The sequence below is a fragment of the Melozone crissalis genome, unplaced genomic scaffold (assembly GCF_028551555.1).
Source record: "Melozone crissalis strain CALT ecotype California unplaced genomic scaffold, PUWL_Pcris_2 ptg000176l_1, whole genome shotgun sequence".
NCBI classification, from domain to species: domain Eukaryota; kingdom Metazoa; phylum Chordata; class Aves; order Passeriformes; family Passerellidae; genus Melozone; species Melozone crissalis.
In genome coordinates, this window is record NW_026535943.1 from 45,476 (window position 1) to 57,500 (window position 12,025).

Below are 12,025 nucleotides of genomic sequence, written 5' to 3' on the forward strand. Positions count from 1 at the left end.
GAGGGGAAAGCTTGGGATTGATCCCAAAAAGCTGGGAGCAGCTCAGGGCTGGCTGTGGGGTGGCCAGCAGGGAGCTGGGATCCCACAGCAGGGCAGGGACCATCCCAGAGTGCTGGGTGTGGGATCTGCCGGTCAGCACCGATTCCTGCAGCTGGATCCAGGAGAGCCACGCCTGGAAAACGGGAAAAGCTCCAGGCCTGGCCCTGGGGAGGCTCTGCAGGAGGCTGGCACTGCCCAGAGGGTGCCAGGCACTGACCTGGGCCACGTCTCTGTGTTGCAGGTGACAAAGTGAAGCCACCAGGACACGGCTCCTCCCCAGGCCCTGTGGCACCAGTTTGGGCACCCCGGTCCTGTGGGGGACATCCCCACCATCCAACCCAGTGGATCCCCACCATCCCAGTCGTTCCCAGCCATCCCAATGGATCCCAACCAACCCAGTGGATCCCCACCATCCCAATGGATCCCAACCATCCCAGTGGATCCCAACCATCCCAGTGGATCCCCACCATCCCAATGGATCCCCACCATCCCAATGGATCCCAACCATCCCAGTGGATCCCAACCATCCCAGTGGATCCCCACCATCCAACCCAGTCCATCCCGGTGCATCTCAATGATCCCAGTGGATCCCCAGGATCCAACCCAGTGGATCCCAATGATCCCACTGGATCTCCACCATCCATCCCAGTCAATCCCAGTGGATCTCAGTAGATCCCCACCATCAATCCCAGTGATCCCACTGTATCCCCACCCATCCCTGTCAATCCCATCAATCCCAGTGGAGCTCAGTGATCCCAGTGGATCCCCACCACTCATCCCATGAATCCCAGTGGATCCCCACCATCCATCCCAGTCACTGCTGGGGGTGGGGGAAAGTTGGGTTTAGCTCTGTACATAAATCTTATTTAAAGGTGGGAAATGCAAACCCTCAGGGGATTCATTCCCTGCCATCCAGTCTCACATAGGAAAGTTCTTTTCAAACGGTACAGGTAAATTATTGGAGTGGTTTGAAGTCTTTTCGTGCAGCTGCCGTTGGAGCAGGCAAATGAATTTCCCGAAGTCTACTTGAAGATGAGGAAGGAGAACAAATCTCTTTTCCACGCGGTCGTTGCTGTTCAGGCACACACTACATTTCAGCTCAGCCCTGCTGCCTCCTGGTACCGGTTCCCTGCTGGGACTCGTGGAATCCCAGCACAGGAACCCCTGTAAATAGCGGGAAGCAGGAACAGAATAAGCTCTTTTATTTATGGGGGAAAGGAGCAGCCCAGCCCCGTTCCCACCCGGCTCCACGGGGCAGGGGCGTCCCTCAGCTCGTTTTTAAACCAGGACTGCGAGGTCACTCTGTACAGGATGACTTTGTAAAGAGTTTGATTAATAAAACCTCCAAAATCACGAATGGCACAAAGCTCTGCTTTCTGGAGAGGGGATCCTGCTCAGCATCCAGCCTTTTCCAGCAGGGACAGGGAGGACAGGGGGTTTTCCAGCTGGGACAGAGGTGGGGAAGCAGCCAGGAGTGAGCAAGACCACGGTGGGCTCCTGGATGATGGATCCCATCGCGCTTCCCTGCAGGAAGGATGAATGACCAGAGGAATGAGCAGGTTACAGCAGGTAGGGATAATGGGATTATTTCTTTTCCACCTGGTTTATGGGCATGGCACAGAGGGAGCTTCCCAGCCCCACTCCCAGCAACGAGGGTGGGAAGGGTTCCTGCAAGTGGCACCTCAGGAGGTGGTGCTGGAAGTGGCACCTCAGGATTGTTCCTACCATTGGCACCTGGGGATTGTTCTGCCAGTGGCACCTTAGGATTGTTCCTGCCAGTGGCACCTGGGGATTGTTCCTGCCAGTGGCACCTGGGGAATTGTTCCTGCCAGTGGCACCTGGGGATTGTTCCTGCCAGTGGCACCTGGGGAATTGTTCCTGCCAGTGGCACCTGGGGATTGTTCCTGCCAGTGGCACCTGGGGAATTGTTCCTGCCAGGGGCACCTCAGGAATTGTTCCTGCCAGTGGCACCTGGGGAGGAGGAAGTGCCAGAAGCCCGGTCTGGGAGGAAGGGGAGGGGAAGCCCCAGGCGGGCTCGGCTCAGCTTTGGGACCGCGATAGGATCAAACCCCAGTTCTGGTGTGGGAGCAGTGCCAGGGGAAGCCCGTGCCACCCTGGGGAGCTGCCCCGAGGCTTTCCCTCGGTTCTCCTGGCACTTGGCACGGCTGTGCCAGCCAGGGAATGGGGAAGGATGGCTCGGGATTGAACAGCTCCTGTTGGGGATGGAGAGCAGCCCAACAGGGATTATTTATTGCTGCCATTTCCAGCTGTGGCACTGGGTGGCTGCAGGAACAGGGACTGTGCCAGCACAGCCTGAGCCACCCCTGCCCCGCCAAACACAGCCAGAGCAGCACAGGCTGGAAAGAACCACGGACCCAGGGAATGCCTTCCTGCAGGAAACGCTCCCACAGAACCAGGGAATGCTCCCATGAACCAGGCAATGCCTTCCTGCAGGAAACGCTCCCACAGAACCAGGGAATGCTCCCATGAACCAGGCAATGCCTTCCTGCAGGAAATGCTCCCACAGAACCAGGGAATGCCTTCCTGCAGGAAACGCTCCCACAGAACCACGGAATGCTCCCATGAACCAGGCAATGCCTTCCTGCAGGAAATGCTCCCACAGAACCAGGGAATGCCTTCCTGCAGGAAATGTTCCAATGAACCAGGGAATGCCTTCCTGCAGGAAATGCTCCCACAGAACCAGGGAATGCCTTCCTGCAGGAAATGCTCCCATGAACTAGGCAATGCTCCCATGAACCAGGGAATGCCTTCCTGCAGGAAATGCTCCCATGAACTAGGCAATGCTCCCATGAACCAGGGAATGCCTTCCTGCAGGAAACACTCCCACAGAACCAGGAGGGAATGCCTTCCTGCAGGAAACACTCCTGTGGAACCAGGAAATGCTCCAATGAACCAGGGAATGCCTTCCTGCAGGAAATGCTCCCACAGAACCAGGAGGGAATGCCTTCCTGCAGGAAATGCTCCCACAGAACCAGGGAATGCCTTCCTGCAGGAAACGCTCCCGTCTCAGCCCTGGCAGGCAGAGATGCTGCAGGGTCTCAGCCTGGAGCTGCTGCTCCCGGAACTGAAGTGAATCAGACCAGAGGCCAGGACTGGTTTCCAGAATTTGGCTTTACTTCGCAGTACAGAAATCATTTGGAGCCTTCAGGAGACACGAGAAGCACAGGCTCTGTCATGCCGATACCGCAGCGCCGTTTGGTCCATCCGAGAAGCCACCGGGGGACAGAAAATACTTCCACATCTTGCCTGCTCTGTAATTTGTTCTCTCAATTTTATTAAGATTAAAACACAAAGGAGCCTGAGGCACAGCTGTGTCCCAACCGATGTAAACGGGTTTAGAAGCTTAAGTGGAGGTTAAGTTCTGTGCCCAGAACGAAGCCAACATTTGCTGCTACAATAGGTGTGGGCTTTGTCCATGATACAACTTTGCCACAGAGTTAAGATTGATGGGAAAGACTTTTAGGGATGCTGTCCACAATAATGGAGTGCTCAGTTTCTATTTTCCTTGATATCAGGTTTGAGTGACATCAGCGTCACATCTACGAGCTCACCAGAAGCACAGGATTGTGAAGGATGTTTTACAAATGATTAAAAAGACAAGGTAAGACACAGCTGTCAATGAGTTATTTCAAATCTGCACCCACGTCTACGTCTGCAAAAATAATAATAATAAGAGTAAGTTCAGTCTGCCTTTCTGCTTACGAGGTTAGTCAGGAATATCAGTCAGGAATTTGCCAGATTCTGGACAGCAGCCCTACTAGAATGAAATAATTAACACATGATATCCAAAAAGGGAACATTACCAGTGCAGTACTCTTCAATCTCTCAGAGATGGGATTACAAAAGCAGGCCTTACAATATTGAATTTCGTACAGTGTTCATTAAGTTCCTTATATATTCATATTAGCCGATTTAAACTTCTCCTAATTAGAGACTCTCATTACTGCTGCTCCTCCTCCCCGTAGATGTCGTTCTTCTTGCGTTTCATCTCCTCGAAGTCGAACTCTGATCCCATCATCCTCTTATAAATATCTTTGATGTCATCACACGTCGTCTCGAAGTGGGTGGTGGCGTCGTAGGTGCGCGAGATGAAGATCTGCAAGCAGAGGCAGAGGCAGAGGCGGCGTTGGAGCCCCGAGCTGGAGCTGGAGCCGGAGCCCATCCCTGCCCAGCCCGGCCCTCACTCACCTGGCTCTCGGTTCCCGGGTCGGTCGGTGCAAACAGGTCACTGATGCTCACAAACCTGGACAAGGGAGAAACAGCCTTGGTTTAGTTGGTTTGGTTTGGTTTGGTTTGGTTTGGTTTGGTTTGGTTTGGTTTAGTTTAGTTTGGTTTGGTTGGGTTTGGTTTGGTTTGGTTTGGTTTGGAAGGATGGGTTCAGAGCAGGAGCGGTTCAGTGCAAGGGCAGCGCTCAAGGTGCTGAGCACACTCAGCTCAACCAGCTCTGGGCAGGCTCCAGATGTCCCAGCAGGGGGACAGGGGCTGGCTGGGGACTCAGTGTCCCCCAGAATGGGGACAGGGGCTGGCTGGGGACTCAGTGTCCCCCAACAGAGGGACAGGGGCTGGCTGAGGACTCAGTGTCCCCCAGCATGGGGACAGGGGCTGGCTGAGGGCTCAGTGTCCCCCAGAATGGGGACAGGGGCAGGCTGAGGACTCACTTCTGCTCAATGGGCTCCAGGAGGTCCAGGGCTGGCTTGATCTCCTTCTCGGGGTCCGCGGTCTCCACGGTGGTGCTGGCGATGGCGATGTACTTGCCCTGCGCCGCCACGTTGTGGGCAGAGGAGATCATGCACACGTAGATATCTGGGGGGACAGGGCACAGCTGCAGCCCAAAACCTCCTCCAGCTTTATCCCAAAACCTCCTCAGCCCCATCCCAAAAACCTTCTCCAGCTTCATCCCAAAACCTCCTCCAGCCCCGTCCCAAAACCTCCTCCAGCCCCATCCCAAAACCTCCTCCAGCTCCTCCAGCTACAGCCCAAAACCTTCTCCAGCCTCATCCCAAAACCTTCTCCAGCCCCATCCCAAAACCTCCTCCAGCTTCATCCCAAAACACCCTCAGCCTCATCCCAAAACCTCCTCCAGCCCCATCCCAAAACCTCCTCCAGCCCCATCCCAAAACACCCTCAGCCTCATCCCAAAACCTCCTCCAGCCCCATCCCAAAACACCCTCAGCCTCATCCCAAAACACCCTCAGCCTCATCCCAAAACCTCCTCCAGCCCCATCCCAAAACACCCTCAGCCTCATCCCAAAACACCCTCAGCCTCATCCCAAAACCTCCTCCAGCCCCATCCCAAAACACCCTCAGCCTCATCCCAAAACACCCTCAGCCTCATCCCAAAACCTCCAGCCCCATCCCAAAACACTGCCCTGACACTTGGCACCCCCTGGATCATTTGGAGAACCTGCAGTGAGTCCCATCCTCGCCCTACATGCTCTCATCTTCTGCCTGAGCAGCCTGGACATGGGAGATGTCCAAAACTCAGTTTCCCATGATGGCTCCCAAAATCTGGTGGGATCCCCAGTGCCCTGTTCCAGGCCAGCAGCCCCTCCCCCACCTCTCCCAGTCTGGGCCATTTCCTGCCGCAGGTTCCTCACGAGGTTTTCCAACCACAGCTCCTCCCACGTCCCCTAAGTGCAGCTCAGCCCTGCTGGGCCCCAGCAGCCCCTGGGGCTGGCAGGAGCTGTCCCTGTCCCTGTCCCCTCACCCCCCTGCACACACCTGATTTCCGGTTGACCTGGTTCTGTGGAATGATGATCTGGCACGAGTTGGCATCGTTTGTGTTCTTGATGGGGTGGCTGAGGATGCAGATGACCCGGATCACCTGGCCCACCTTGGTCACGCGGTCCGACACGTAGCTGGGGTCGCAGATGAGCTGTTTGCAGCGAGCCACCTGAGAGCCAACGGGGAGAATCACCCAGCTCACACCAGAAATGGTTCCTCCATAATAATTTACCATTTACCCATCTGAACCCTCCAGGCTGCGCACACTCTGGTCTCTGGCATGGATTGTCACCTCTGTTCCCGGCCAGGACAGGTCATTCCCACCCCAAGGGACACGTTATCCCAGCAGCAAGTGCTCAGCTGTCCCAGCAGTGCCCACTCAGCTCCCAAGCTGGCAGCATTCCCAGCTCCATCCAGCCAGGTGGTGCAGAAGCTGCAGGAAGGCCACGTGCCAGCTGTCAGAGCAGCTGAGAGTGCCAAGGGCAGAGCTGGACACGAGGAGCAGCTCCCTCCCTCAGTTATTCCCTGCCAGCCCATGGAGACTTCACCCCAACTCCCGGAGCAGAGATGCCGAGGGCTCTGCCCATCAGGACATTGTGTGCTCAGCGAGCTGGCACAGGGACAACAGCCCCAGCCCAACGTTTGGCCCTTGGCCTTAGAAAGGGTTTTGTCTCTGTGATCAAACCCAGAAGATGTGAGTTTGAGGGGCACAAGGGGAGCAGGGAAGGGTCCGTACCTCCCCCTCAGACTTGACCCCGACCACTTTGCCGTTCTCGATGACGATCTCCTCGATGGGCTTGTTGAGCATGTAGGTGCCTCCATAGATTGCACTGAGCCTGCAACAGGAAAATCCCTTCAGCACCTCCAGGGCTGCACCTGAACCCCCAGGGGCTGCTCCTCTTGGACAAACCCCTCCTCAGACTTAAACCTCCTCAAAACCCTCTGCTTAAACAAACACAAGGGATAAACACTCTGCCAACAGCATCCCTCAGCAAATCCAGAGGTGAACAAGCCCCCAAAGAAAGGATCTCACGTGGAGGAACCATCTCTTAATTAAGTGAAGGAACCATTAAGGAGCGCAGCATTTTGTGCAGCAGCACATTCTGCAAGCTCAGTGACTCCACACATCCAACTCCACTGCACAGCCCACTGGAGGAAACCCAGAGTGAAACCCAGAGTGCAAGCCAAGTGCAAGCCAAGTGCAAGCCAAGTGAAACCCAAGTGCAAGCCTAGTGAAGCTCACCTTGCAAATCCCTGGGGCAGCTCTCCAAGGCCATACAGGGGGTACAGGTAGGGGCTCTTCCCATACCGAGCCAGGGACTCGCTGTACAGCTTGATCCTGTTGATTGTTTCTTGGCAGGGTTGATCTAGATAGCTGGCAAGGACAGTGACACCGTTTGGGACGTTCCCAAAGCAGCACTTCCAGCAGAACACACCCAGAGAGCAAACTCTGCCTTCCCATGACGCTTCCTTCCCCACCCTGCAGCTGCTCCTGGCACTGCTTCCCTGGCAGTTCCTTTAAGGAGCACTTGGTGGCACAAGTTTTACCCAGGAACCCTCCAAGTTTAAAATAACCAATCAATCCCATCATAACCCCAAACCCTGGGATGTGGGGAGCAGCTGACCCCCCCACTTACTCATCAGTCCTGTAGAGAGCGAGGGCATGGCCTGTGAAGTCAATGACATCCTGGCCCAGGTCAAACTTCTTGTACACATCCCTCATGGTGGTTTTCTTGGGGTCCACGCCCTCGAAGGTCCGCGGGTCGTTCTCATCAAAGTTGGCCACGTACACCAGGAACTTCCTGAAGCGGCGCTTCTCAAACAGACCCATCAAACCTGAAACAGGCTGGGAGAGCTCAGAACCAGGGGCTGGGAGAGCTCAGAACCAGGGGCTTGGAGAGCTCAGAACCAGGGGCTGGGAGAGCTCAGAACCAGGGGTTGTGAGAATTCAGAACCAGGATTGTGAGCGTTCAGAAACAGGGGTTGTGAGAATTCAGCAGAACCAGGGTTTGTGAGAATTCAGAACCAGGGGTTTGGCAGCATTCAGAATCGGGGTTTGTGAGAATTCAGCAGAACCAAGGGTTGTGAGAATTCAGAACCAGGGATTGTGAGAATTCAGAACAAGGGGCTGTGAGAATTCAGAACCTGGGTTTGTGAAAATTCAGAACCAGAGGTTTGTGAAAACTCAGAACCAGGGTTTATGAGAATTCAGAACCAGGGGTTGGGAGAGTTCAGAATCGGGGGTTGTGAGAGTTCAGAACCAGTGCTTTGTGAGAATTCAGAACCAGGGCTTTGTGAGAATTCAGAACCAGGGATTGTGAGAATTCAGAACCAGGGATTGTGAGAATTCAGAACCAAGGGTTGTGAGAATTCAGAACCAGGGATTGTGAGAATTCAGAATCGGGGTTTGTGAGAATTCAGAATCGGGGTTTGGTAGAATTCAGAACCAGGGATTGTGAAAATTCAGAACCAGGGGTTGGGAGAATTCAGAACCAGGGCTTTGGCAGAATTCAGATCCCTCAGTCACTTTGTGCCTTTCCCATTACAGCAGTGGGGAGCAACCCCTGAGTGTTCAAACACGGAATGGTTTGGGTTGGAAGGGACCTTAAAGGGCCTCAGTTCCACCCCTATGGCAGGGACACCTCCCCCTGTCCCAGGCTGCTCCAATGTCCAGCCTGGCCTTGGACACTGCCTGGGATCCATCCAGGGCAGCCCCAGCTGCTCTGGCAATTCCAGCCCAGCCCCTCCCCACCCTCCCAGCCAGGAATTCCTTCCCCAGATCCTGTCTAACCCTGCCCTCCTTCAGCCCGAGGCCATTCCCTTTGTCCTGTCCCTCAAACCCCAAACATGAGGCTGGACAAGGCTCCATTCCTGCACTTGAGCTCTCCACAAACTGCAGAAGCAAGACTGGAAACGTGAGGGCAGAGGCAGCACCTCCACTCCTGCCAGGATGAGTGTCCTGGAGACCACACAGGAGACGTGGCCAAAAGAAGGAATTCCTGATCCCTTCAGGAACATCTGCCACGAGGAAGGCTCAGCCCTGCAGATCTGGGGCCCTAACTGCAGGGGTCACTTCATCAGAAGATGTTTCAGAGGTGCTGCTGAACACATCCCATGCCTGGAGCTCATGGAATGCCCTCTAGAGCCTAATGGATTCCACCACACTGTTATTTGCTTTATGTGAGCAGTGAAATCTGAGTAGGCACCAATTAAGGTTTGAGGTGCCACAGGTCAGAATTAGTCATTCCAATTTGCCTGCAATGTTTTTCACACACACAATTCCAACGAGGACATGACAGCAAATATTTATGGCAGAGGTGGGAGATGAGCCCCAGATGGAACTCCTGGGGAAGGAAAACACTGCCAGGCTCTCAGCAGAATCTCACTGCACAGGCAGCTCGGGAGCTCCAAGAAAACAGCGCTCAGCAAACCCAAGGCTCACAGCAAGGGGGGTCTGAAGGCAAAGAGGTGCAGGAGAGCCCTGAGGATGCTCCTTAAAGCATGAGGAGCATCAAGGATATCCCAAGGGATGGGTTTGCCTCTGTTTAGGGGATTCAGAGGGAACAGAAAAGGTGCAGCTACTCACTGGAGGCCAAAGCTTCTGCCTCAGTGGAAGGAACTTTGTAGATCTTTCCTCCCTTGTAGACGAAGCTGCCCTCGATCACCTTGAAGTCCAAGTAACGAGTGACTTCTGTGTAGAGCAGCATCTTTACCAACTGACCTGCAGGGGAAGGGGTTTGGCACAGTCAGACACAGACACAGCAGCTCCCACGGCAACAACCCCTCCCCGTGCTCAATTCCCTCTGCAGGCTGCACAGGCTGGGACTAAAGCACCCAGGCCTTGGCTGGGATCGATCAGTTCTTCCACTGCAGCAGCCCTGAGCCAGGCACTGCCCTGTCTGTCCATCCGTCCGTCCATCCATCCATCATCCATCCATCCATCCATCATCCATCCGTCCATCATCCATCCATCCATCCATCATCCATCCGTCCATCCATCATCCATCCATCCATCCATCCATCATCCATCCATCCGTCCGTCCATCCATCATCCATCCATCATCCATCCGTCCATCCATCATCCATCCGTCCATCATCCATCCATCCATCCATCATCCATCCGTCCATCCATCATCCATCCATCCATCATCCATCATCCATCCATCATCCATCCGTCCATCCATCATCCATCCATCCATCCATCCATCCATCCATCCGTCCATCCATCCATCCATCCATCATCCATCCATCATCCATCCATCATCCATCCATCCATCATCCATCCATCATCCATCCATCCATCCATCCATCCATCCATCCATCCATCCATCATCCATCCATCATCCATCCATCCATCATCCATCCATCCATCATCCATCCATCCATCATCCATCCATCATCCATCCATCCATCCATCCATCCATCCATCATCCATCCATCATCCATCCATCCATCATCCATCGCTCATCCATCCATCCATCATCCATCCATCCATCATCCATCCATCCATCCATCATCCATCCCTCCATCCATCCATCCATCCATCCATCCATCCATCATCCATCCATCCATCGCTCATCCATCCATCCATCATCCATCCATCCATCATCCATCGCTCATCCATCCATCCCTCATCCCTCCATCCCTGGTGCTCCAGGATGGGATTCCAGCAGCCAGGGCTGGTTTTAGGCGCTGCACTGGGGACCCTTCACCAATAAGGGGTTTGCTGTAGCCCAGTCCAGCACTGGAGCACACAGATCCAAGGATAAGGATTTCAGGATTGGCAGCTCTGTCCCATTCCAGCACCAGGAGTATCGGGGAGCTCAGGGTCACTCACCATTAGCCATAAGGAATTTAGGAATGAGGTCCACGTTCCAGTCTCTTCCCCGCCCCATAGATTCTGGTGGAGTTCCCGGGAGATTAAACCTTTTGTAGAGCTTTGGAGAGAGAATACAGAACTTATTATAGCCCAGGAAATCTGTCTGGGTGTCGTTTCTCCCACACATGGACACACTTTCCACGCCCACAGCTCCAGGCTGAACACAAGCTCTTCAGTTTGAGCTCCAATCTGAGTTTGGAGCACACAAACACATCCAGTGAGTTGTCACAGTAAGAAGCAGGCAGTGTAATTCTGCTCATCCAGGCTTTGGGGATTTATGATGGACTGTTTAATGGCATTTCTTATTCCAATTTACAATTTAGCTGAAGGGTTTTAACAGCCAGCTGTAACAGCTCTGGAATGCTCTGTGCTCGGATTTGCTGGGATTCCAAGTGGGAATTACAGGAAACAAGCACAACCCTCCAACTCCAAACACCCCACACTGGCATCTCCCCCAGAGGAAGAGCCATAAACCTTCCTTACCCAAAGGACACCCTCAGCGTCATTAATCTGCAGCCACCCCAAGGGTAACTGGGATGAAATCCCTTTGTGTGCCAGGAAGGACACAAGGATGGGTCTGTCACACTTACATCTTCCAGGGGTGTAATGGAAGCACTTTCCCCTCCATAGTACGAGTTCCGATCCATGTGAAGGACTTTCTTTCCATTCACTGACATAATCCCGGAGAGGATGCATTCCTGCAGGAAGGAAAGGATGCAAGGGACAGGTCAGCTGCAATGGAGCCTCCTCCTTCCCATTTTCCCTGAGAGCACGTTCAGACAGCTCCATTGCAGCTGCACAGCAGCCGCCTCATTCCAGAACTCAGGCACCTCCTGGAGGCAGATTAACCTCTTAGTAAAGTTATTGTCTGCTCTGGGCAAGCCAAGCAAGGGGTCAGAGACTGTGTGTAGGCTGGGTCCCTGCACAACCACCACCTATCAGGGCTTCCCTGAGGAATTTTTGGGAATTCCATGCACTGGAGCCAAAGGATAATCTGTCCTCTAAGGCACCAGGTGTCAGTTTAAGGGTGTGCACAGAGAGGCAGCAGGAGAATGAAATCTTACCTGGACTTCAATCACTCTCCTCAGAACTTCAATTATTAATATTTGCCACACTGGGACACTCAGGATAATCACCAGCTTCTCTCAGAGAGCAGCATAAAGAATAAATGAAGGCATCTGGGTGCTTTACCAGCTCAGCTTTGCTCTCCTGGCTCTGTGCCCCCCGAGGAGCAGCAGATCAGCTGCTGTGTGTGACTGCAGAGCACACAGAGCACACACAGGCTGCAGGACCAGCTCAGCCCTTGCACAGCTAAATCCCCATTAAAACACGGCTCTGCACCGGCGCTGGCACTCCCCGGCC

General features: G+C 54.1%; 1 protein-coding gene across 1 annotated transcript in view; it reads right to left on the reverse strand.

Annotated features, from left to right (window-relative positions):
* Positions 1-3,152: 3,152 nt before the first annotated feature.
* GDI2 (GDP dissociation inhibitor 2) overlaps positions 3,153-12,025 on the reverse strand; it is a 17,295-nt gene continuing 8,422 nt past the window's right edge. The window contains exons 2-11 of the mRNA XM_054293667.1: positions 11,254-11,361; positions 10,622-10,721; positions 9,371-9,505; positions 7,422-7,620; positions 7,028-7,159; positions 6,521-6,620; positions 5,782-5,953; positions 4,719-4,863; positions 4,249-4,303; positions 3,153-4,156 (exon numbers count right to left, since the gene is read on the reverse strand). Coding sequence (XP_054149642.1) covers positions 4,001-4,156; positions 4,249-4,303; positions 4,719-4,863; positions 5,782-5,953; positions 6,521-6,620; positions 7,028-7,159; positions 7,422-7,620; positions 9,371-9,505; positions 10,622-10,721; positions 11,254-11,361 — 1,302 coding nt within the window. The 3' untranslated portion in view covers positions 3,153-4,000. The remainder of the gene's footprint in view (positions 4,157-4,248; positions 4,304-4,718; positions 4,864-5,781; positions 5,954-6,520; positions 6,621-7,027; positions 7,160-7,421; positions 7,621-9,370; positions 9,506-10,621; positions 10,722-11,253; positions 11,362-12,025) is intronic.